Consider the following 25664-nt stretch of genomic DNA (forward strand, 5'->3'; position numbering starts at 1 on the left):
TCTTCCTGATGAGCAAACCAAAAGTTCACCACTCTGTCATGATTACAACCCATTGTAGAACTTGATCCTGACAGCATGGACTCTAATCTGCTTTCATAGGGAACTGCAATTATACTTATCGGTAATTTTGTAAAATCTGCTTTGACAGACAGTGTACTGACAACTTTTCCTGGCAGAAATTAAAGTGGATTTTTCTTAAAGAAGGCCACCCGTCCACACAACCCTAATCCTCCTAGCTCACATATGTTATTGTAACTTGCACTGCACTGAATCCAATTACACAGCCTCAACCCAGGAAAAATCTCCAGCCGTTTAAGAGCCAAAAGCATCAAATGAAAGGGTGTGTGTGGGACCGGGTGGGTGGGTGAAGCCTTATTGCAATTTGGCCCTGAAATCTCACCTCTGCAGACAGGTAAGTTTGCACTGTCATGAAGAAAATACACCATTCTCCATCATATTAACAAACTGCCTGGGTGACACACATTTGAGTGAAGCGTGGACAACAGAAAAACCCTAAGGAAGCCAAGCTGATGTTACTCCCGAGGGATTCTGCATGACTGCACGCCCGCAGAAAACTGGTTCCCCTGCAGAATTCCTGAAAACAGTAGGGAAGCAAAGGGAAGCCATGCGAGCAGTGTGGGGGCGACCATGGGCGCAGTTTTTTGGGGGGACTTCCCTGCTCCAAACAGAGGCAAGACATGCGGGGCACACGGAGTTGTGTGTCACTGCCCCCCCCCTCATTTCTGCAAGCACAGAGCTGCCCAGCTGAAGGAGGCTGTGTCTTGACTCCGCTAACTCTGCAGCTGAACGCTGCCTCCTGGATCCTCGTGCCATGCTGGAGCCATATTTATTTATTGACAAATAAAATTGGTAGAATTTTGCAGAGTTTTAAAATATTGTGTGCATAATTTTTAGTTTTTTGGTGCATAATTCCCTCAGGAGTACTGAGGTGCAACTGCAATCTGCAAGTGCCTCACAATTGTTATTTATTCTATGTTAAAAGCAATTTTAAAGTATATTGCTCTGGCCGTATGAACAAGCCAGCAGTGAGCCCCACCAAGCAGCAGCTCTCGCATACATTGTGCATGCAGGATTGAAGCAGCAGACAAATAAACCTGGGCTAAATTGGCAGAAATGGCCTCAAAAATACATAAATAAAAATAAAAACTAGTAAAACTACATGCAAAAAGTGGGTAATTGTATGTCTAACATGCACCTGGTCACACAAGCTAATGTAAGCTGTGGTGGGTGGTAAAAGGGGAATTTTTCCCCTTTCATGTCCAGAAACTGGGCTTCTAAATCACAAGTCAACCTTTCTTAAAAAGAATATTGAAGCCACCTGTTGACCTCAGTAGAGACCGGCAGTGTTGCCCTTAGTCAGTGGCTAAATATTATATTTGCAATGTTCCCCGTATGGTAGAGACTTCTAAGGACCAGATTCTGCCACCCTCACATACATTTAGCACTTACTCTGCCAACAGTCCAATTGAAATGAATGGGACTGCATGTGGAGTCAGGGGGAGGGGTTGGAAGCTGTTTCTAATCTGGTTAGAGATCTAGTGGATTTTTGGCATATTGGTAGGAATACCTGTCTATTAGTACAGTTTACACCAGCTGAAGATCTGGCTCATTCCTTCCTAAAGGGCAGGTGCATTTTCAAGGGTCAGAAGTTGCATGTTACCTCTTCGTAGGCAGATTTTGGACTGGGAGTCAGGACATCAGAGTTTCATTCCTGTCTCAGCCACAGACTTCCTGTGTGACCTTGAGCAAGCTACTTACAGTCCGCTTCTCCAACTTGTAAAATAAGGATAATGATACTTCCTCTACCTGAAGGCACATTGTGAGGCTTAATTTGTTAGCGTTTGAGTGCTTTGGAATTCTGGAATGGAAACAGCTATCGAGATGCAAATAATTGGCAAATTTCCACAGTGCTTTTCAAGCAGAAGGACAGAGTGCTTTACAGACTGACTATAGCAAGGAATAATTCCCTCACCCACCCCACATACCCAACTCAAGTAGTCAGTCACCTCTTAGGTGGAACATAGTTCCTGTATGACAGTGCACAGCAACACCAAATAGTTTAAGAGAGAAATAAAGATCATCATAGCCAAGTGACTCTGAAGGCAGAATTTGGAATTGGTAAATCTGTTACCCACTCTGGCCAGAACACTGCTAACAGTCATAGGGCCTTAACAGTCACAAGCACTCAACTTTTATGTTTCATCCATCACCCATCCTGCCCCAAACAAACTAAACCCAAAACAGCATCTCCAGCAGCACAGCCAGGGTCCTCCAGGGAAGAATGCAAACTAATGAAACAGCAATATCCCTTCTGCAGCACTCATGTACACCTAAGAGGCCTTTAGTATTAACCTGGTACTCTGCTATACTGACTGACATGACCCTGCTCAGCTTACGAGATGCAAAGAAAATCAGAACACACGGTTGGCAAAGCTTGAGTCTAGCTTCGGGCATCATCACTTCTGAACTAGTCCAATATCTATAGTAGCAGTAGTAAACCAATGCCTTTCTTCTTCATGCTGTTGATGAGTCTGGGTATTAGTTCTTGTATTCTACAAATACCAGAGGAGTAGACAGACAGACATCTTGAAGTAATAGAATCTATAGCATTGTAAAGCTCTCTCTGTTTCTCTTGTCCCTTACCTGGGGAAATACTGTCGCCCACCCCTGCAAACAGGAGGCCCTGATAGCAGCAGCATTATGGAATGCCATGCAGGGCATCCTGAACCCAGCAGCAGAGGAGTCTGCACCGCAATGCACAGGCTGAACAGGTTTGTTGGGGACAAACTGGTGGATCCACCACTCGTCTGACGCTCTGGTTATTCCATCAATGTGTCAGTAAGGCCATATGGTGGACACAAAGCCTTGAGCTGACAACAGCGGACGTGGGGAAAAGGGTTCCTTTTGCACAGGCTCTGGCAAATTGCCCCAGCACACAGCCTGACTTCTCACCCTGTGCACTGTAGACAATTTGTTTCTTGGTCTCTCCTAATTTGGGGGAGCAATGGGTCAGTTCAGAGGAAAACACAAGATTCCAACCTAAAATGCAAAGTATCTTCTGCCCATGGACCAGATGGGGCTGGCGGGGGAGGAGGAGAAGGACTTAAACTGCTTGGACACATTTTCATAACACCACCACCCAGATGACAGGGTAGGAGAGACAAGATTAAGCCTTAGGCTCACTTGTCCATCCATAGTAACTACCCCTGTAAGCAACATAAGAACGGCCATACTAGGTCAGACCAAAGCTCCATCTAGCTCAGTATCCTGTCTTCTGACAGTGGCCAATACCAGGTGCCCCAGAAGGAATGCAGAACAGCTGATCCATTCCCTGTCACTCATTCCCAGCTTCTGGCAAACAGAGGCTACGGACACCATCGCTGCCCATCCTGGCTAATAGCCATTAATGGACCTATCCTCCATGAATTTATCTAGTTCTCTTTTGAAACCTGTTATAGTCTTGGCCTTCACAACATCCATATATCTCCCCGAAGCAAAATTGTTCAGGGAGGTATGGGTGAGGGGAATGGAGGAGAAACTAAATCAAATTAGAAGGAAGTCTCATGTGGGTTGTACTTAGCCAGCCAGTCAAACCTCACACACACCACAGCCCCTTTGTGTGTACAGACTTCATCTTGCCTCAGTTATACAGCAAAACATTAATTAGAATAGATGTGCAGAACCAGAGCGATAATCACCCTGGAAGAGTTCTATAGATCGTAACCCTACAATAGTCCCACAAACTTCATTTAGGGGATTTAACAGAGACAGTTTGTAAGACCTGTCTCTAAAGAGCTCATTCTCTGTGTCTATAGAAACTTACTCGTTTTTTATAGAAGCCTATTGTTTTCATACCGATTAAAGCCGGCCAGGCTTTTCCACAAGGGGAAACAAGGAACTACTGTCCTGTTTTTGTATTCAAAATACCCCACCCCCGTTTAAAACTTACCTCCTGGGTCAAATGACAGGAACCCATTTCACAGGTTTCCCATTCAAAAGAAAACCTGTACTCAATTCCAGGTGACCTTCCAGCAGGACAGGAACCGCCCAAGCCTGCCTGAGAACTAACAGACCCAGCCACCCCAACTGGAAACTCGCCGAGTTACCCAGGCAAAAGCGAGCGAGCAGCGCGCATCCGAATGTCATTACTCAGAGCGAGAAAAATGCAGCTCGCCCGAGCTTGGGACGGCACGAGTACAAATATAGGCAAATGAGCTCACATCCTGTCGGGATCCGGGCTACCGGGGCTGGCTCGGAACATCGCAGGGAAAACACCAGCCCGGGCCAGCAGCCCCTCGCTATGAAGCGCAGAGCCGCGCAGCACGGCTGGGGTCCATCCCCCCCACACAAGGAGCCCCCCCCGAGCCACGCCACACAAAGCAACACCGCCTCCCCAGCGCCGCTCCAGCCAGCGGAGCGGCTCGGCGTCCAACCCCAACGCCTCCCCCAGAGAGCCCCGCGCTGCGCCCCCGGGGGCCCGGCCCCCAGCCCCGGGGAACCCCGCCCGGCGAGCCCCGCACTCACATCGCTTGCACAGCTCCAGACACAAAGCCATGGGAGACACAAAGGAGGGGCGGCGGCGGCGGCTCTTCCCTCCGGCGGGGGGCGGCGGACGGGCCACGGCAGCCGGGGGGATGGGGCGCTCTGCTCGCAGGCCGGGCGAGGCAGGACAAGGGCAGAGCCGCACGGGCCTCGCTCGCTACCTCCCTTTGCCTCGCCCCGCCGCCGCAGCTGTGCGCCGCCCCGGGGCGGGGCTTCGGGGTAGCAGGGGTGGCCACGCCCCCGAGCCCGGGCTGCGGGGGCCGGCGGGCGGCCGGGCGCGGAGAAATCACGGCGGATCTAGCTGGACCCCCCGCACGTGCACACTGGGCAGCCCGGCCTGAGACCCCCCCCCTTCCCCATCGCTCTGCCCTGGGGCTGGGCTGCCAGTGAGAGTTTCGGAGGTGCCAGAACAGGTTGCTGGTCCATTGCTTTGTGTGGCAACAAAGCCGCTGGGCTATAGGCTCCCCAAGCACAACCCCCCTCCCCCCCCCCCAAAAGCACAGGCCCCCTGGCATCCCCACGGAGGGATCAGCTGGTCCACAACTGTCTGGCTGCTAAATGGGGAACTGGGTTTGGGTGCTCATGATCCCATGGCCTGGGTGCCAGCAGCGCTGAATGGCAGGGGGTGGGGGAGTGTCATAGATCCAGCAAAACCAAAACTAAAGAGGGAGCCAGGTGGCAGAGGGGCACACTTTGATCCATTATGATAGATTCCCCCTCTCCTTTTTTTCAGACCACATTCAGCACTGGCTGCTGGCAGGGGAAATCAGGGATTATGTCACTTCCCTTTCATCTGTATTTATTCCATGCATTACTGGGTCATTGAGAGGTTAATGACGCTGGCCTGGTCTTGCTCTAGGTACCACTGATATATTAAGAAGGGGAGCCCTCCAGTATTACACACAAACAGCTGAGATCTTACAGTAGTTCATGAATTACCAGTACAACATTCTCGCCAACAGCCGAGCAATCCAGTGGTTAGGGCCCAAGCCTAGGACCCAGGAGATTTGTGTTCAAGTCCCTGCTCCACCACTGACTTCCTGTGTGACCTTGGGCAAGTCACTTAGCCTCTCTATGCTTCAGTTCCCCTCTGTAAAAAGGGGATAATAGCACTGCCTTGTCTCACAGGGATATTGTGAAATGCTTTGAGCACTGTACTAGATAAGACCTAAGTATTGTTACCTACTTAATAGCAGCTCATCTTCCAGCTGCCTTCTGAACTGGGGAAAATAAATGGGCTCTGCAGACAGTGGCACCTCCCTTCGTTCTCATTTATAACAAAGGGGTCCAGTTCAAGATGTCTGCCAATCCCAGTGGTGCTTTATAGCATGGAGAAAGAGTTGATCTCCCAGGTTTAAACCATGTAGGGATTTGTAGGTTAAACCCAGCACCCCCTGGAAACATTGGCAGCCCATGCAGCTCCCAGAGCACTGGTGTCATATATTTCTGGTTTGAAATTCCACTTTATATGCGGGCAGTTGCATTTTGCATTAGCTACACATTCTGAATGATGTCAAGGTGTAACGTCAAGAGAGCACATTAGAATAATTTAGCCTCAAAGTAACAAAGGATGGATGACTGGGGTTAAGGTCCCTTCACGCAAGAAGAGGATGCATATGGCGAAGAGCACTCCTGGCTCCAGCTGACCCCTGGTGGTCCAGAAAGAAATAACCCAGGATCTGAACAAAGGATGCAAATGGAAGACACGCTCCTTCAGTCAATGGTAGTAAGCTTCTGCTCTCTCAGATGCTTCCCCAAACCTACTAACATTATCTCCATTTTATCCAGACTGAACTGTAACCAGCTAACCCTCTCCAAGCCCCAAGCTCATATAGACACCGGATCATTTGTTCCACTGCTCTGGCTGGGATAGGAGTGATGGAGACATAGAACAGCGTGTCATCAAGCATACTGAATACACTGCTGCCTGTATCTCCTCACTAATTCTCCCAATGTCCTTGTATACACATTGAACAGGAGGAATGACAAAACTGGCCATTCTGGCACCCCGCAGGGGTCACTGATGCCACAGGAGCAAATGCCCAACACTACCTTAAAACAGGAAAGAACCCAACCACTCAAGTAACTCCATCTATACTTGCTGGTGACTACCGGTATTGAGGGCAGGACAGACAAAGAGGGTGACAAACAGATATGTCAATAAAACCTCATGATTAGTGGTATCAAAGGCAGTAGACAGATCTAGAAAGGACAGCATGGACTCTTGATCATCCTCCATCGTTCAAGGAGATCACCAGCCAAATCCCTGCCCTTAATAGTTTACAGTCTAAGGCCAAGATCCTCAAATGTATTTAGGCTCCTAACTTCCACTGATTTCAATGGCTGTTAGGAGCCTAAATATGTTTCAGAATTGACCAAAGTGCAGGGCCAGCTCCAGCTTTTTTGCTGCCCCGAACGGCAAAGTGGGGGGAAAAAAAAAGAAAAGATAAAGCTGACCAGTGGCACTTCAGTGGCAGTTTGGCAGTGGGTCTTTCACTTCCTGAAGGACCTGCTGCCGAATTGCCGACAAAGACCTGGACGTGCTGGCCCTTTCCATTGGCCGCCCCAAGCACCTGCTTCCTTCGCTGGGGCCTGGAGCTGGACCTGCCAAAGTGTAGGTAAATGTAGACAAAGGAACAGGAGAAAGGGTGAGAAACAATTACTGTTTAATTAAATCCTATTAACCTCTTGATATTCCATCCAGTTCTTAAACTTTGCCCAAACAGGCTCTTCCCAAACTTTTTCACAATGTGGAACATATGTTAATAGACTGTCTTGTGGCCCCAACCCTTTCCATTCACTGGTCTCTCAGAGCATCTCCATGGCAACATTTGCTTACATGGAGCAGTCAGATTAGGGCAGTGTTTAATGGACGTTTAACACTTCAGGGCAGTAAGTCTTGTCCTTTGTGAATAATGTTAACCCTGGAAGTCAGTGTCTGTTTTTGCTCCCCCTCCCATATATTCTGTTATTCTTACCTGGGAACCCAGCAACATGTAACCAGCCGGCTCCCTGTGGATCACTGGCAAGTGCTCCATGAACCCCGGCTTGGGAACCTCTGGCCTTAATTAACTTACAGTTGACCCCAGATCTCATCCGCTTGGGCATATGGCACCTGGTTACATACATCTCACTCCACAGCCTGGCTGGGTTTGTGCCATGGTCTGTGGTGCAGGCAAATACACCCATAAGTAAGAGAGCGAGGAGGGAGAGAAGTGGCATGGCATCTGTCTGAAACTGGAGCCCACGCTCATGAGAACTGAGGCACTTGCAAGGAGGCTCCGTGCAGTCTGGGGTGGGCAGAGGGAGAGTGTCACCGCTCTGCGTGCACACACTGACTGAGGTGCAGGACAGTCGTCACGACACACAAACCGGGCTGATGTTCAAGGCGTTCTGCAGCACATTTGAGATGGAAAAATGTGCAAAGTTGGCTTCCGAAAACAGCCCTTCCTTGGGGATTCAGTGGGGTGGACGGGGCGGGGAGGGGGCGGGGGGAGATCACTGCAAACAAAACTGAGAGTTTGGAGGAGAAATTCTGCCAAACAAAAACTGCCTTTTTCACCCTAGCTTCACAGCCGAGACAAATTGTCACGGAGCTGCCAGCCGGGCTCAGGCGCACTGAGCTGACAGCTCCAGTGTGTGACAAAGAGCAGGGTGCCATGGTGACAACTTCCTCAGCACGACTCTTTGCCCAGAGAATCTCGCACACACACAAAAGGCTTTTTGGCTGAGGGGCCTCTTCCAAGCCCCCATTCTCCTCAAGCTGCTCCTTTCCCCACGGGTGGGGGAGGGGTTATATAATGCCAAGCTTTCTCAGCGTGAAGGGCTGAGTTCTGCTGGGGATGGCCCAGCTCCTTGCCAGTCGAGTACAGCAAGATTTCCTCACTACTCTCCTCTTTGAGAGACGGGCACAGACTTTTGGGACTCGCTCAGACCTGCGTTTCCACTCGTGGCTTTTTGTGCAGGGCCAGATTCAGGTCACACTTGATGCTGGACTTCGTGCTCACACTGGGGTCTGGATTCTGCTCACAGCTGTGGTGGTGTAAATCTAGAGCAGCTCCACTAAGAAGAATGGGGTTACTCCTGGTTTATGGTGGTGTAACTGAGAGCAGGGTCTGGCCTTTCAAGTTCTGACACAGAGGAAAGTCTTTCTCTAGAGGAGAGACAGACAGACAGGAAAGGAAAGGAAAATGGAAGTGGCTGGGTCTTTGTGCTCACTGCTTCTCCCTCCCGTGCACCTCCATCTGAGGAGGCCTCAGTCATGGGGGGAGAATTTAGCTTAATTCTCATTTGTCTTCTCAGCACCTGTAGTCATGTGTGGACCAGGTTTTATGCCTTATATTAAACCCTCTGAGATGCAGCCCTGAAACATGGGGTTACAGTTAGGATTGCTGGAGTGGGAGGAGGGGAATCCATAAAACAAGCTTCCAGCCCTTCCAGGAACACAACGGCTGATCAGAATCAACCCATACATAAGCCTCGTCCACCCAGGAGCAGAACTGAACCAAGAAAAACCAAACAGCCCCTTTGGCAACAGACTCACTAACCACTGGAATCTGGGACTCCTGGAACGGAGAGTTCCACCTCACCAGGGACCCAGTCTGGGCCTCTAGCTGCTCCTGTCCTGGCTTTGCTGCAACTGCCCCTGAGAAATGAAATTCTATGTGCTGAGGCTGGTAGGATCCTAGCAGATGGGGAAGGTCTGTTTGATCATCAAGGTAATGCCCTTGCAAAACCAGGTGATTGTCTGACTACACCCATGCCACAGTCTGACCAGCATGGCCGTGCCTATGTTCCTAGGCTGTCATGCCAGTGACCATGGTTGTGTGAGCAGCAGCTCTGCCTTCAGGGGCGGCTCCAGGCACCAGCACGCCAAGCGCGTGCCTGGGGCGGCAAGCCACTGGGGGCACTCTGCCGGTCGCCACGAGAGCGGCAGGCAGGCTGCCTTCAGCGGCATGCCTGCGGAGGGTCCGCTGGTCCCGCGGCTTCGGCGGACCTCCTGCAGTGGACCCTCCGCAGGCAAGCCACCGAAGGCAGCCTGCCTGCCATGCTTGGGGCGGCAAAATGCCTAGAGCCGCTCCTGTCTGCCTTGACAAGCTTGTTTACAGGAGGTCTGGCCTGTCATGGGATTCTGGCCCCACAGGTAGTCTGGTTCCCTGGACTGCCCAAGCAGGGAGTGTGTGTACTGCTTGAATTACTTGCTGTTACAATAAGTCCTTGAGAGCGCTGATTTATTTATGACTCTGATTGCACTACTCTCTGCAGAGATGAGCAAACTGGCTTTTAAAGTGAAGAGAAATCAGAGAGTCCATTGGTAACTTCCCCCACTCGACTCAGACACTTCCTATTCAAGGCAGGCATTAGCGAGATAGGATCTGTACTTTGGACATGCTTTCTGATTTCCAGCAATGGAATCATTATTGATGTGTCTGAGCTAGTATCAAAAGCCAAACAGGAAGATGGGCCCAAAGGAGAACCCTGCCTGGGACCCAGCCACCCCTTTTCTGAGCTCTGCAGAGGCTCGGATCCAGACCTGACCCACACAACTTTGGATCTGAGTGTAATCCTAGCATCTCCAGCATCTCACTATAGTTTGCCAAGGAAAACAAAGCACATGTCGATTCAATTGTTTCCTGTCTATGAGGCAGGTGCAGATCCTAGAAATGCAGAATGACCCCTGGTGGAAGGATTGTTACATACACAGGGCTCTGTCCGGCTTTTTAAATATCTAACTTGTTCTCCTTCTGAATCCTTATTGATACTCAGACAGTGACTCATCAGATGGAAAAAAGCAACAGGAAGGCACTGAAGCAAGAGAGAGAAACAGCCCAGCGGGAGACAGAGAACAGAGCAAGGGGGAGAAAAACACATGTATGCATGGGATAGACTCACAAAGAGTAATTCCCATTCAGCCTTATTACCCTGGGAGATGCATTCACTCAGCTCCTGCTGAATGAACTGGGAGGTACTTGCATGAATCTCGCAGTACGATCGGACTCTGTGAACTTTAGCATTTCATAGCAGGCACATTTAGGTGCCTGTAAATGCAAAGTTCAATCATGGCAGTGCCATAGCAGAGAGGCCTCAAGGTGGAGACACAGAGATGGAAGTTGGGCACAGCTCAGAGGAGGGCTGCACAGAAGTCAGTTGTGGCTCCCTGATACTGGCGGCCCAGTTCTCTTGGCTCCAGTGTATAGCAGAGCAGCACGGGAGCTGCTTTACACAATGCCAGCAGGCCATTGGCCCTGAAGGGCCTCTACGCAGTTGAGAAGAGGCAGAGTGCAATTGCAGTGAGCTCAGGTCCCTTCCCACATGACCCCTGCAGGAAGGAGTGGCATAGGAGCTGGTAGTACTGGCCCCACAGTAGCTGAGATGATCCAGTTGCTTTCCAGCTCCTTTGTAGCACTAGGGCAGTGTAATGAGGCCAGATCACAAGAGAGAATCTGGCCCAGGGGGTCAGAGAGAAAGACCCATCTATCCAGAGCAGACAGGGACACACACAGACAAAGAGGAATATGCATGCTGAGAGCAGAGGTAGAATTACATGAGGTAATTGCAGAAACCACAAACATGCCCATAAAGGGTGTGTGCAGCACCTTGGACCTGCCACCTCCCAAATAGTGCAGAATGGTGCAGGCGCAAGCAGCTCAGTGCTCACTGCTGTTAGAAGGGGAAAGGGAAGGCAGCTCGTACCACCATCTAGGAGACCAGTTCAAGGGACATGGCAGCAACATGGACCATAACGAGCTGGAACCAGGCCAGCCTGTGACCAGCAGCAGGGAGTGGTGAATAGCAGGCTCGGAATCCATCCCTGCTGGTATCTGCATTGGTCAGGAGGCAGCATGGCCTGGTGGTAGCAGTCAGGAAGAGATTGAGAGCAGCTCAACAGCACAGTGAGCTGCATCAAAGTGACACGTAAGTGCAACTTATGTGTACTGCAACTGTGAGCCTGGCAAAAGAGCCATAAAGCCTACTCTGTCTCCAGGTGTGTCAGCCCTGGAGACCTCCTGGAGGCTCCATAAGAATGGCCACATTCACAAAGTTTCATCTAGCCCAGCATCCCATCCCTGACAGTAGCCAGTGCCGGGTGCTTCAGAGGGAATGAACAGCACAGGGCAATTTATCCGTGATCCATCCCCTGTCATCCAATCCTAGCTTCTCACAGTTAGAGGCTTAGGGACATCTAGAGCATGGTGTTGTGTCCCTGACTGTCCTGGCTAACAGCCATTGATGGACCCACCCATCCTCTATGAACTTATCTCATTCCTTTTTGAACCCAGTATACTTTTGACCTTCACAACATCCCCTGGCAATGAGTTCCACAGGTTGACTGTGTGTTGTGTGAAGAAGTACTTTCTTACGTTTGTTTTAAACCTGCTGTCTAGTCATTTCATTGGGTGACCTCTAGGTCTAGTGCTATGTGAAGGGGTAAATATCACTTCCTTATTCACTTTCTCCACACTAGTCATGATTTTATAGACCTCTATCATATCCCCCCCAGTCATCTCTTTTCTAAGCAGAACAGTCCCAGTCTTCTTAATTTCTCATCATATAGAAGGCCCTGGGATGTTATATCTTCTGTTTGGGCCTCTGATCCCCCTGTGGCTTCCACTGTCCAGGGGCACCGGGCTCTCATAGTTATAGCATCTAACGTAAAGTGTCTCCAGCTACTTCATTTCCATTCTGTCTGCAATGCACACACAGCTGGGACAAACATGCAGTGCTGGCCTGGATCCTGTGGCCACAACCACTTTGCCATGCGTGTGCCCCTTCTGTGGGCAGCTACTGTGCATGTTGCACTGATACTGTCTGTGCCTGGGGGTGCAATGCAGTGTCCCCTGATGTCTGCAACTTGTTACCATTTGCAGGGCATTCTGTGTAAGATACACATTTTCTGCCCCCACTGCTCCAGGCCACGTACCAGCCAGGAACATACAGATTTCTCTGTGTCCCTTATACACCCACAGCATGGAACATAAATTGCTCTCTCTCTCTCTCTCTCTCTCTCTCTCTCTCTCTCTCTCTCTCACACACACACACACACACACAAAACCTAATCCCTTTCTGCTGGTACGCCAGAGAAAGCTATTTCTGGAACATGAAATCTAGGTCAACAAGAAGAAGAAAATCTGAAGGGAAAAATAATTTCTCCCGTTGAAGGCTGGCATGGGTCAGCTCTGGTTGATATATGAGTAGTAATGGGGCTGCTATGGTCTCTGCTCCTGAGCTTCACTCTTTCACCTATGGCCTCTGAACTGTGCTCTCTGTTGAGTTTGCACAGTACAGCTGCTTCTCAGTTTTGATTCCTCAAATGCGAGGGATTAGGGGGACCCCATTATTTACCCAGACAGGCCAGAAAGGGAAGATCCCTTAATTCTGCCTCCTGTCACCTCATGGATGCTTAGCAGGCCCCTACATAGCCCAGTGCTTCTGGAGCAGAGTCCCAAGCACAGACTGGTGGGATCACATCTTCATGCAGACCTGGGATGACCAGCAGTGGGTCCAGGAAGGAACTTTCACATGAAGAAAGCTACGTTTCTGGAGCTTCATGAGCAGCTTGTTCAGAGTCCCCAGCGTCATGACACACACCTAAGGGTGGCCTGGCCCATTCAGAAGCAGGTTGCTATAACCATCTCTGGAAGCTGATTACCCTAGACTGCTACAGATCCATTGCTAACCAGTTAGGTGCTGGAAAGTCGACTGTGCGTAAAGTGGTGGCGGAGGTTTCGGAGGCATTCAGGCATGTGATTTACCCAGAGGTGACCGGTATAATCAACATCCTTGAAGTAACTGCTGGTTTTGAGATAATGGGGTTTCCAAGCTGTGCCAGGCCCATTGTTTGCCCTTCTCAAGGAGCACATACTGCACAAAGGGCACTACGTACTCCATTAGTACGCAGGCTCTGGTGGACCACAGAGGACGATTTACGGACACCAGGATGGGCTGTACTGGAAAAGTTCATGATGCCAGGGTTTCCCGCCAGTCGGGAGTCTACCTTCATGGACCAAGCCAGGACATTATTCCCACCAAATGATGTTGCCATAAATAGAATTACCTCACTGTTATTCTGTGAGACCCCTCCTTTTGGCTAGGCTTATGAAGCTGTAACCCAGAAGGCCTGGCAAAACCACTCTCAGTAGGTGTATTTGCCATAGTCTGTCAGTGGCTTTTACTCCTGTGGCAGGAAGACTGAAGGCATGTGTGTTTCCTTTTTGTCACAGGGCTGGGAGTTCTGAGAGCAGGCAGGTGGGAAGTTCCCTTTGTCCATGGTCTTTGTGCTGTTTCAGGTGTTTGATGAGATGGAGTCCGTGGAGCTGGGATCTCACCTTGTCAGGTAACTGTCAAAGAAAATCTTCCTCCGCCCCCCGGACAGAAACATTCGGCAGCCCTCTCTGAACATGGCTCTCTCTGCTGTTCAGCAAAGGAATATTGGGCATGCAGTTGCCCAGCTTTGCTTCTAATGAGAGGGAACTAGGGCGGGGGATGAGAGGGAGCCCTTTGTTACAGCAAAGGATCCAGAATGGCTGTCGCAATTAGCTGAATAGCGTTCACCAGAGCTTTGTTCGTCTCATGCTTTGCAAGGCACAGAGATTCTGTTTGAGGCTAGATCAAGGGAAGTTCATCATCTGTGTTGCTGGCTGTGAAATGTGAGCTAATTGCCATGTAATGTGCAACTGACACAGGCATTTGCAGGAGGAACTGGAGTGGTACGGGTGATCAAAGGTGTGATGGCTGCCAAACCTCACCCCCACCCCCACCACACACACACACAGACCCATGCACACACCTACCCAACAGGTGGAAAGCTGCAAGTACTCCATGAAATCAGGAAGGAGGGAGAGCATGCGAGCTTTAATCAGCTGGGGACTGAGGCTCAGTGATGCTGTTTAATTTTAAAGCTTGGCTCCCCCACATCACTTATATTCCCTGATCTCTCTTTCCCAAATCACCCCCAATCACAGAACCAAGGGCCTCGAGCCAGAGGTGTGAGTGCATGGGCATCTTCATAGCCATCCCTGATACAGCTCTGCTGATGTACACAACACTTCACAGCACATCCATACAGGCAGGAGGCCTGCTTCTCCTCCCACCTACACTGGTGCAAAGCAGGACCATTCCTGGACTCATATCAGTGTCACACTGGCCCAAGTGAGAGGAGATTTAGGCTCACTCAGACAGTCTAACTCAGCCCAGCAGCGTACACAGATGACAGGTAAGGCTCAGCATGGCATATAGACACTGTACCTGATTCTGAATCCTACACACTAGTCTTAGGCACATTGAGAGGGAGGACAACAGGATAAGAATGGATATAGCCAGAGAGAGGGGTTTGGAGGTAATGAAGAGGGGGGGGATGGATACTAGACCAATAGGTCATACTGGTGGTACTGAGTCCCTACCAAATTGGGTAACAAAGGTGAGAGAAGCCAAACAGCAAAAATTAGGATGTTTGTTCACCAATGCGAGAAGCCTAGGTAACAAAATGGAGGAATTGGAGCTCCTGGTCCGAGAATTGAAACCGGATATCGTAGGAATAACCGAAACATGGTGGAACGGTAGTCACGACTGGAGTACAGGTATGGAAGGGTATGTGCTGTTTAGGAAAGACTGAAACAAAGGTAAAGGTGGGGGAGTAGCATTGTATGTCAATAATGAGGTAAACTGTAATGAAATAACTAGTAATGGAATGGATAATACGGAGTCTGTTTGGGCAATGGTCACATTAGGGAAGAAAACTACTAGAGCCTCCCCTGGGATAGTGATTGGGGTGTGCTATAGACCGCCGGGATCTAGCCTGGATATGGATAGAGAACTCTTTAATGTTTTTAAGGAGGTAAATACTAATAGGAACTGTATGATCATGGGAGACTTTAACTTCCCGGATATAGATTGGGAAACAAATGCTAGTAATAATAATAGGGCTCAGCTTTTCCTAGACGTGATAGCTGATGAATTCCTTCATCAAGTAGTTACTGAACCGACGAGGGGGGATGCCATTTTAGATTTGGTTTTGGTGAGTAGTGAGGACCTTGTTGAAGAAATGGTTGTAGGGGACAACCTTGGCTCGAGTGATCATGAGCTAATTCGGTTCAAAATAAATGGAAGGATAAACACAATTGCATCTGAGACTAAGGTTTACGATTTCAAAAGGGCTAACTTTACGAAATTAAGGCGACTAGTTAGGGAAGTGGATTGGACTAACATATTTAGGGATCTAAAGGCAGAAGACGCCTGGGATTATTTCAGGTTGAAGTTGCAGGAGCTGTCAGAGGCCTGTATCCCGAGAAAGGGAAAACGGTTCGTAGGTAGCAGTTTTAGACCGAGCTGGATGAGCAAGCATCTCAGAGGGGTGATTAAGAAAAAACAGAAAGCGTACAGGGAGTGGAAGATGGGAGGGATCAGCAAAGAAACCTACCTTACTGAGGTCAGGGGGTGTAGGGATGCAGTGAGAAAAGCCAAAAGCTGGGTAGAGATGGACCTTGCGAAGGGAATTAATACCAATAGTAAAAGGTTTTTTAGCCATATAAATAGGAAGAAAACTAAGAAAGAAGAAGTGGGACCGCTTAAAACTGTAAACGGAGTGGAGATCAAGGATAAGCTAGGCATGGCACAATATCTAAATGAATATTTTGTCTCGGTCTTTAATAAGGTTAATGAAGGGCTTAGGAATAGTGGCAGAGTGACTGATGGGAATGAAGGTACGGGGTTGGAAATTACAGTTATCCGAGGTAGAAGCCAAACTTGAACAGCTTAACGGTAGTAAATCAGGTGGCCCGGATAATCTTCATCCTAGAATATTAAAGGAATTGGCGAGTGAAATTGCAAGCCCATTAGCGATAATTTTTAATGAATCTCTGAACTCGGGGGTTGTACCGTTTGACTGGAGATTAGCTAATATAGTTCCTATTTTCAAGAAGGGGAAAAAAAGTGACCCGGGTAACTACAGGCCTGTTAGTTTAACATCTGTAGTATGCAAAGTCAAAGGAGAGAGTAGTTACGGACCTTGAGGTCAATGGCAATTGGGACAAATTACAATATGGTTTTACGAAAGGTAGATCATGCCAAACCAACCTGATCTCCTTCTTTGAGAAAGTAACAGACTTTTTAGACAAGGGAAATGCGGTGGATCTAATATATCTTGATTTCAGTAAGGCATTTGATACGGTACCGCATGAAGAATTACTGGTTAAATTGGAAAAGATGGGGATTGAAATGAAAATCCAGAGGTGGATAAGGAACTGGTTAAAGGGGAGACTGCAGCGGGTCATATTGAAAGGTGATCTGTCGGGTTCTCAAAACTCTTTCTTGCATGCCCAGATCATGTGCTGTGGCCACCACTTGGGAGGACCAGAATTAGCATCCTTGCACATTTCTGCAAGGCCGAGCAGTGAATGTTATTTCCCACTGCTAAAGCGACAAGCCAAATCTAGAAACTGAAAAGCCACAAAATCCGGAGCTTCTGTCTGCAGACAACGCCACTGTCTGCCATCCCAAAAATCACGACACACCGTGAACTTTGAAAGGCAATGGAGAATGACAACAGCAAGTGTGCTGGGGCTGGGTGGCAAAGGAACCATTCAGATCCAAACCAACCGTGCTCTCCAGTTACCCAGGAACAGCTGAGAGGCACAACTGAGATGCCATCACATCAAGGGATTTAAAGATATACACACACTTTTGGGTGTTCCGAAGGAAGTTGAGATAAAGGTACCAAACTAACCCCTACCACCCCCAAACCCCTTGCAAACTAAAACTTGCCATTGCTACACACACATGTGTGGCTACAGCCTACCTCTGTGGCCATGCCGTCTTGAGGAGTGCTCGTCATAAGCTAAAAGCATCAAGATCAGTTACAATTGGAATGGGAGACCTCCTAGCTATACCTAGCAGCTGGTGGTCTGTCATGCAATAAGCATCCTTCCCACAGCACTGAATGAATCATCATTCCCCAGCGTGGTGCTGGTGGGACTGACTGAAAGGAGGCTGCCTTTTGGACAAGATGTAAAACTGATACCCTGGTCACTTCCACCCACCTTGGTAGGACGCTCATCACCCCAGAATCGAAGAACACTCGTAATCATTAAACATGCCATTGCAAGACTGCTATTCCTGCTGATCTGGCCCAATTCCAACTTGGCTCATAGCATTCCACCTACCTAAATTTCCACTGTGTTTTCAACTGCCTAGAATGTTTCTCACTTCTTGCCCTACATTACTGGTTTCAGTATTCTTCACCTCCTGTCCTAAATTGTCCCAAAGAGTTGCTGTGCAGTTTTAACAGTTGCTGGGTATCACCTCAGAGGTGGCTGCCTTTCAGTGATAAGTTAAGCCATTCCTGTATGTAAAATATACCAAGCCCTTTGGGAGGAAAAATTGCCATCTAAGTGCAACACAGTCTGAGCATCACAGTCACCGCCTGTGGACTGCCCGACAACAGAACCATTATTATTACAATCTTCCTGGAATACCTGAGAATTGCCTTTTGCTAATCACATCCCAGATCAGAAGTATGTCAGGTCTCTCACATACGCCAGAGTAATGGAGCTACTCCTGATTTACCCCAAATATACTAATAATTATAGAGACGGGTCTGTCTGGAACCAATAATGCTGCATCCAAGAGCAGTAAAGATGAGCAGAGGAATCTAGATCTGAACGTATTATTATTTGCTAAGTGACGATGATGAGCCAAATTCGCGGGCTAATGGGAGTCTGAAGTTTGGGTTGCTTCATTGTTGCCTTGAAGTTTGGAGTTAGATCTGGCTCCCATCTGACCCCAAATTCGGGGATGTTTGGATCTGGGGCTTTGGTTCCAGCCCATCACTAGTGTATAATATATAAAATAATACTGAGTATGTAGCAGGTCTATAGGCAAAGTACACCACAGACATGAAGGAACTGGTTCCTGTTCAGCCAGTAGATAAATTCCCTGCTGTCTGGTGGTTAAAGTGACTTTGAAAGAGGACTAACAAGCCTCAAAGGTACAAAAGGCCCTAACTCCCATTGATCTGGGCCTAAGCTATCACCAGCCACTCCCACCTCTCTTCCTCTAATCTTTCACCTGCTTCTCTGCCTCTTCACTCTGCCAGCTCCCCACAGCTTGAGATATGCAAAATATTCACAACAAACTGGGAAGTTTGCCTGCATTTAGTCTACTAGACTCATAGAATTTAAGGCCTGAAGGGACCAATATGATCATCTAGTTCTAGTCTGACCTTCAGCACATCGCAGGCCACAGAACCTCACCCACCCACTCCCACAATAGATCCCTGACTTCTGTCTGAGCCACTGAAATCCTCAAATAATGATTTAAAGACTTCATGTTACAGAGAATCTGCCAGTTACAGGCGAGTCTCATCTTACACGCATTTAACATGCGCAAATTCAACTTTGCACGGTCGGCAAAAACAAACAAAAAAAGAGAAAAATAACAATTTAAACACTGTGCCTGTATTGTGGGCGATTCCGCCCACCGTTACACTCAATGTAATTTTGACTATACGCGATTTTCGCTTTACGCGCTGACAGCGGAACGTAACCCAGTGTAAGATGAGACTCGCCTGTACATTAGTTTGGGTTGTGTTGCAAACCCTGCCCAGGCCTGCCAACTTCCAGGCCCTGAGCCCAGCAAACGTGGACTGGTTCATGTCTCTGTATAGGAATTCAAGGCCTCACTCGGAGGTTCCAGGGCTTGTTTGGCCTTGAAATTCAGAGTGAGACTCAGAGGGTGCAAAGGCAGGTGGTTCAAAACCTGCTGTTCCCACGATCTCCCTGTGAAGTGGAACCAATGAGTTTTGCAGGGCTCTCTAGTGGCCTTTGTGAAAGGAGGTCAATGAGTCACAGGCCAGGGCCTCGTGGGTAAGTGTCCACACCACAAAAGCCACCCTCATCTCCAGTTAATGCCAATGGACCCCCTTGTCAGGAATGCCCTGGCTTGAATGGACCATGGAAGCTGAGCTCCCCCCATCACTAAAGGTGGTCCCTCGGGATCACAGCTGGGGCTCATTGGTGGAGTAATGGGAGGGACGCTTTCACGGCTGCTGCCCGATCTGTTGATGGATGAATACAGGGCCTGTCTGCAGAGCTGTCACTAGCACCATGTTCACAGGAAACACTTTAACAGAGCCCCAAGAGTGACTCACACAAAGCTCCTATGGGGAGACCCCCCAGAGGTTACCATGCTAGTAACAAATGCCATCTCTTTTGTTACCAGGGAATGGGGGCCAATCCTTCTAACCTCCTCCCCCTCCATTATCCACATACTTCTGCATCTTGTTTAAATGCCAGTTCCTTGTAGCCATGAGACCAGTTGAGATCTCATCCCCTTGGGAAAACAGACACCTGGGGCAAAATCACTCTCACACTCTTAGGTCTCAAGGTGAATGCTCTGAGCAAGGCTTCACCCTCTGTCTGCTGCACCAAGCTGGCTCCATGAATGACAGTTAGGTGCACGGGAGAGAGGAGGAGGAGGGAGATAAGGATGATGAAGGATTTAACTGGCTGGCTAGTGTATCCCAACCCGATCCATATACCAAGGCATATTAGGGAATGGACCCCTCTCTCTGGTTTCACAGTCCGACAGTATACAAAATGGGGGCCATCTATGAAGCTCAGGTACAAGTGTCCCCAATTATCAGCAGCGCTTGGAACATCTCTTACTTCAGCTCCTGTATCAATGGGCTCCACAACCTTTGTCAATGGCAGGCACTTTCCCTGCGGTCCCTGGCTTAGTACAGCTGCTACTGGCTCAGCCAGAGCCTCACATGGAACAGCTGCTTCCTATGGCCCCAGTTCAATTCCCAGCTGGTGTACAGAGCATGAGGCAAACTCAGCAAGTCTGGCTGTCACGGCAAAGGCTCTGTTAGGTGGGTAAGGCCACATCGGTGTCTGGACACCTGTTGATGTAGACAGCTCAGCTGCACCAAACAAGAACATCTGGGCTGTACCTAGCACACCCAGCAGCATTAAAGTAACTGACCCCAGACCCGACAGCTCCGTATCCATTTTAATGCAGCCCCAGGTAGCTAACTTGGTGCTGCCCAAGGGGCAACGTTCCAGCAGAGTATCAGCCGCCAGGGTCTCTGATTTCAGACACTAGCTGTTCTTGGCCCTGCAGCTCCCGTCTCATTCAGAGCCTGCTTCCCCAATCCCAAGTCCCAGTGCCAAGGCTCCCCTGCCGCCCCAGGTCCCTCCACCACGCACACCCCGTGGCACTTACTGCTGTTGCTGGGGAGCGTCCTGCTGCCGCTGATGCTGCTGGCAGGAGGTGGCGAGATGGATCGGATGGAGGCCGTGTCTTCTTCCTGGGAGCAGCCTGCCTGGATGGCTCGGAGGTAGCTGTGGCTCCGGGAGCGGAAGTAGCTGGGCAGAGGCAGGTCCAGCACCTCCACAGCAGCTGATTCGGCTTCACTGTAGGCTGATTCACACACTGTCTCGTACTGGTCGCTCAGCTCTGCCTCCCTTGTCTGCAGGGGAAGAGAGGCAGGGTCAGCTGCCCACCTATTCAGAACCCACTCCCTCCCCTCTACTACCTGTAACAACCCTGTCTTGCTGAGTGCATAGCTCTATCAGGGCAGTTTTTATCAAGGTGTGGTGTTTATACATGGATTTAATTTTATCTGTAGCAAGGCAGCATGGTGGAGTGGTCAGAGCCAGCGGGGGGACAGGTTCTATGCCAAAATCTTCCATTCACTGGGATTTTTGGCCTGACACAAGTCACCTATTTGCCTGTCTTGCTGGGGTGTTGTGAGACTTAACTCACTGGCACCTGCAAAGTGCTTTGAGATCCTCAGTGGAAGGTCCCAGGGAAGTTCTACGCATTATTGTACAGCACCCTGAGTGGCTCAGCAGGGGCATGAAAGGGGTGGGTTGCAATTAAATTCCTTGACCAGTGCTCAAAAACCTGCCAAGGTCCCTACCAATGTGCCCTGTGGGGGAGTCCCACATCCAGTGATCAGTTTGATCCTGCACCCCTGAGTATCCCTGTAGCGAAGAACTCAGCCCAGTCGGGCCATCAATGGCTAAATGAATAGCTGTGAATAGTCAGGTAGAAGGTGGGGACCTGGAGACCGGGCAGTGCAACCTCTCTGAAGGCTGCTCTATTCTCTGCTTCCCATTTCATCACCCCAGCTCAATCCCAGCTGCCCCTGTATGCCCTGGGCCCATCCCAGGCTGGAATTATCTTACCCTAGAAGCAGATAATCGTGTCAGATTATAACTAAGGAGGGGTTCAGATGAAATAAGAGCTGGAGTGAAATTAATAAACATACCAATAAATACGGATAAGTGATTAGTCAACAAGGTGTTCTGGTCTAACTGCAAGAACAATAGTTCTCTCTCTCTTAACCCCACCCCTGTAATTTCCCTCCACGCCCAACTGTCTACTCTTTCTCACCCTTTTCCCAATGTCTCCTGGGAGTTATTCAAAGTGCCCCTTTCCCTAATCTCCAGGGATCTGATCAACCCTCACTGGAGCCCCACTAACCTCACTGGGCACTGGATCAGAAAGGTTGCGTGGGAGATAAGGCTCTGGGGTGTTCTCACACCTGCACTCAGGCACACCCATTCCCTCTCTCACACATACACTCTTCTCATCTTTCACATGCACAGACATACATTCCAAAGTACACATGCATCTCATGGATGCAGCTTGGCTCCCATCTTAGCTCCAAAGCAAGCTGGGCTGGGAAGATCCAAGCTGGAGTTTTGAATGCTGATCATTTTGGCTCTGCCAAATCCAGGACACTGGGATCATGCAAACACCAGACAATCCATATCCCGAAGTTTTTATCCTGTCAAACGATTGGCTAAAGGGTTGTGACCAAGAAATACAAAGAGACTTTCTCTGAAGATGCATTAGTGGCTTCGGTGTAGCAAAGAATTCACTCCCTGTCCTGACACCAGAGGCGTCTGTAGGACATTTATTGTGTCTCTCCCCCACAACATTTCTCTACCCCTCCCTACAGGCCACTCCCTGATAGAGTTTCTTATGACTTGCTGCACCCTCAGACACACGGCCTTTATTAAACTGGTCCAGGGGGAGACATCCATAGAAGGCAACAGAAAAAAACATCCACAGGGGGTGACAGGAAAATGTCAGAGGGACGGTACCTGCTCTCCGTGTGTAAATATCTGTGGGATAAATGAGGACTGTCCAAATATCTGGAAGAAAGAGTTGGAGAAGGTTAAAGCACAAGACCCGGGGCCTTGTTAAACACAGAGTCATTCCACAGGAACTGCAGACAGTGGGGGACAAACAGATGTTCCCCCCCAGAACTGCAGCTGCTACCCTCTCTGCTGCCACCTTTCTGGAGATCCCTTGAAGTGTCAGAATGGCAGAAACTGCCTCCTCCTTGCTGGCCGTTAAGATGGCTGCACAAATACAACAAGACAAAGCTCCACGGGACTCTTCCAGGCCACAAAGAAGCCGCTGGACACATTTAGTCTATCATAATACACAGGTGCAAATGCTGAAGGCTCAGCAACTACCAGTGACTGTAACGAATGGGACAGAATCCCAGCAGAGAACCTGCACCGACAGGCCAGCATCCCCAGGAACTCTGTGAGCACAGGAGTAGAGTCAGAACCATTCCCACAGCTGATTGCAACACATGCATGAAGGCTCATCTTCTGGCACCAGCTCAGCCAACGCATCATATTCTCCTTCCACCCCAAGGCTCTGCCAGATGCAAATCAGCAATCGGATGAGGAGACACGCCGTTCTTACCAAGCTGCACCTGCCCTGAGCATTCACAGCCCATCTCCTGCCTTTGCTCTGGCATCAGCTTGGTTCCACTGGTGCTAGCAAGAGTGGGAGCGCTGGTGTAGACAGGGAGAGGGTATTTTAATCAGGTCATCACCTAATCCTGCTCAGAACAAGGCTAGACAACAGCCTGAGCTGGTCTATGCCCATACTACCACCATTGAACCAGTGTTACCACAGCATGGCCTTGCCTGCACTAACCCCCCATATTTCAACAATGGAGCCATGACACAACCAATCCTATTCAAAGACAAACAATATTTGCTTCACCTTAGAAAGACAACACGCTGCCTGCTGGAGTGAATGCTGCAAAGACACAACATGCTGCTTCCTCTATTCTAGCCTATTCGTATGTTGTGCCCATTACCACAGGATCTGAGACCCTACCCAGAATATTGTCTCCAGCAGATACCTTACTACAAGACATGGACCCAAGATGTATCACTGTGAGAATCTGGATTCAGAATCTCCCTAAAGTTAAGAGGGGTCAGATCTGGGACTTTGGTTTGGCCCGTTAAACAGATGGGGTCAGCTGCAAAATGTGGATGTTCAGAATTTGGAAAGATTCAGGCCTGGATTACTTTCAAATCAGAACTTGGCTGTTGATACCCATAGCTATAAAGGGCCGAACCAGAAACCAAAATCTGAAGAGCCTCAGACTTAAGGGAAGTTTGGCTGTATATCCAAATCTACAGAAAACTCGGCGACTGGGGCTCATCTCTGTTGGCTAGGTGGCAGCCTTGCAAATCAGCATGACACGCGAGACACTGGAATGGAGAGAAACCATTGTCTGCTTCACTGGACAAAGTATGAAAGATGCTTTGGGGAGCTCTTAGAAATGGCCAAAACGAGGAAGAAAAACTGCGCCCAACTTTGGGAGGACAACAGGCAACATCACAAACAGCCTCACAACCTGCCGCCGAATCACACATGGACAGACACACCAGATGGACAGGCTGGGACAAGTGCTTGCTGTGACTTGGGGCATGGGTCAATGGTCTACAGAACCCCATCACTGCTGCAAAACACGTCTCAAGTTCGGAGGGACAAAGTCAGCCCTTGTTTAGGCAGGTGGAAGTCCAGTGAAGCAAGAGAGTTACACCAGGGCTGAGTTTGATCAAGACACTTGGTGTGTTCCCTTTGGTAACATTGGTATCCTTTGTCATGCCAATAAAGCTATTGAAATGGAAGTGAATATTGTACACTGGGATCTCCCAGCACATCTCAGAGATCATTCATACTTAGTGTCTGGATCAACTCCTAGTGAAGTCCAGGGAAACTCTCCCATTTACTTAATTGGGAGCTGGATTGAGATTTTAGACAGTAACCTTAGTCTGGGGTTGAGCACAAGCTAAGAATTCCCTCTGCCTTGGGCCCAGAAGGAATAATACACCCCGCTGTTCCCACTAGAGATCTGGGCTCAGACACAGGGTATGGCTATACTGGAGTTGGAAGGTGCAGTCTCCAACTCAGAACCATAGAAGTGTAGGATTGGAATGTCATCTAGGCAGGACTACGTAATAGCCAGACCATTCTGACAGGTGGTTGTCTAACCTGTTCTTACAAACCTCCAATGACAGAGAGTCTACAGCCTCCCTAGGCAATTTGTTCTGGTGCTTAACTACCCTGACATTGAAGATTTTCCTAATGTCCAACCTAAACCGCCCTTGCTGCAATTTAAGCCCATTGCTTCTTGTCCTATCCCCAGAAGTTAACAGGAACATTTTTTTCTCCCTCCTCCTTGTAACAACCTTTTATGTACTTGAAAACTGTTATCATGTCCTCCCTTCAGTCTTCTCTTCTCCAGACTAAACAAACCCAATTTTTTCAATCTTCCCTCATAGGTCACGTTTTTTAGACCTTTACTCATTTTTGTTGCTCTTCTCTGGATTTTCTCCAATTTGTCCACATCTTTCCTGAAATGTGGCACCCAGAACTGGACACAATACTCCAGTTATCAGCATGGAGTAGAGCAGAAGAATTAATTCTCGTGTCTTGCTTACAACACTCCTGCTAATACAGCCCAGAATGATGTTTGGGGTTTTTTTTCCAGCAGTGTTACATTGTTGACTCATATTTAGCTTGTGATCCACTATGACCCCCAGATCCCTTTCCGCAGTGCTCCTTCCTAGGCAGCCATTTCCCACTTTGTATGTGCGCAACTGGTTTTTCCTTCCTAAGTGGAGTACTTTGCATTTGTCCTTATTTAATTTCATCCTACTTACTTCAGACCATTTCTCCAGTTTGTCCAGACCATTTTGAATTTTCTTTCAAAGCACTTGCAACCCTCCCAGCTTGGTATTGTCAGCACACTTTAGAAGTGTACTCTCTATGCCATT

At 49.0% G+C, this 25664-nt stretch overlaps 1 protein-coding gene across 4 annotated transcripts in view; it reads right to left on the reverse strand.

Annotated features, from left to right (window-relative positions):
* DLGAP4 (DLG associated protein 4) overlaps nucleotides 1–25664 on the reverse strand; it is a 102760-nt gene that overhangs the window by 54330 nt on the left and 22766 nt on the right. For 2 of the 4 annotated variants that reach the window (XM_039497678.1, XM_039497676.1), the window contains exons 4-5: nucleotides 22674–22724; nucleotides 20782–21028 (exon numbers count right to left, since the gene is read on the reverse strand). In XM_039497678.1, coding sequence (XP_039353612.1) covers nucleotides 20782–21028; nucleotides 22674–22724 — 298 coding nt within the window. Of the gene's footprint in view, nucleotides 1–4545; nucleotides 4705–20781; nucleotides 21029–22673; nucleotides 22725–25664 lie in introns of those variants that run through there. The other 2 variants (XM_039497677.1, XM_039497680.1) reach the window with 2 other exon arrangements.

Source organism: Mauremys reevesii, linkage group 13, assembly GCF_016161935.1.
Source record: "Mauremys reevesii isolate NIE-2019 linkage group 13, ASM1616193v1, whole genome shotgun sequence".
NCBI classification, from domain to species: domain Eukaryota; kingdom Metazoa; phylum Chordata; order Testudines; family Geoemydidae; genus Mauremys; species Mauremys reevesii.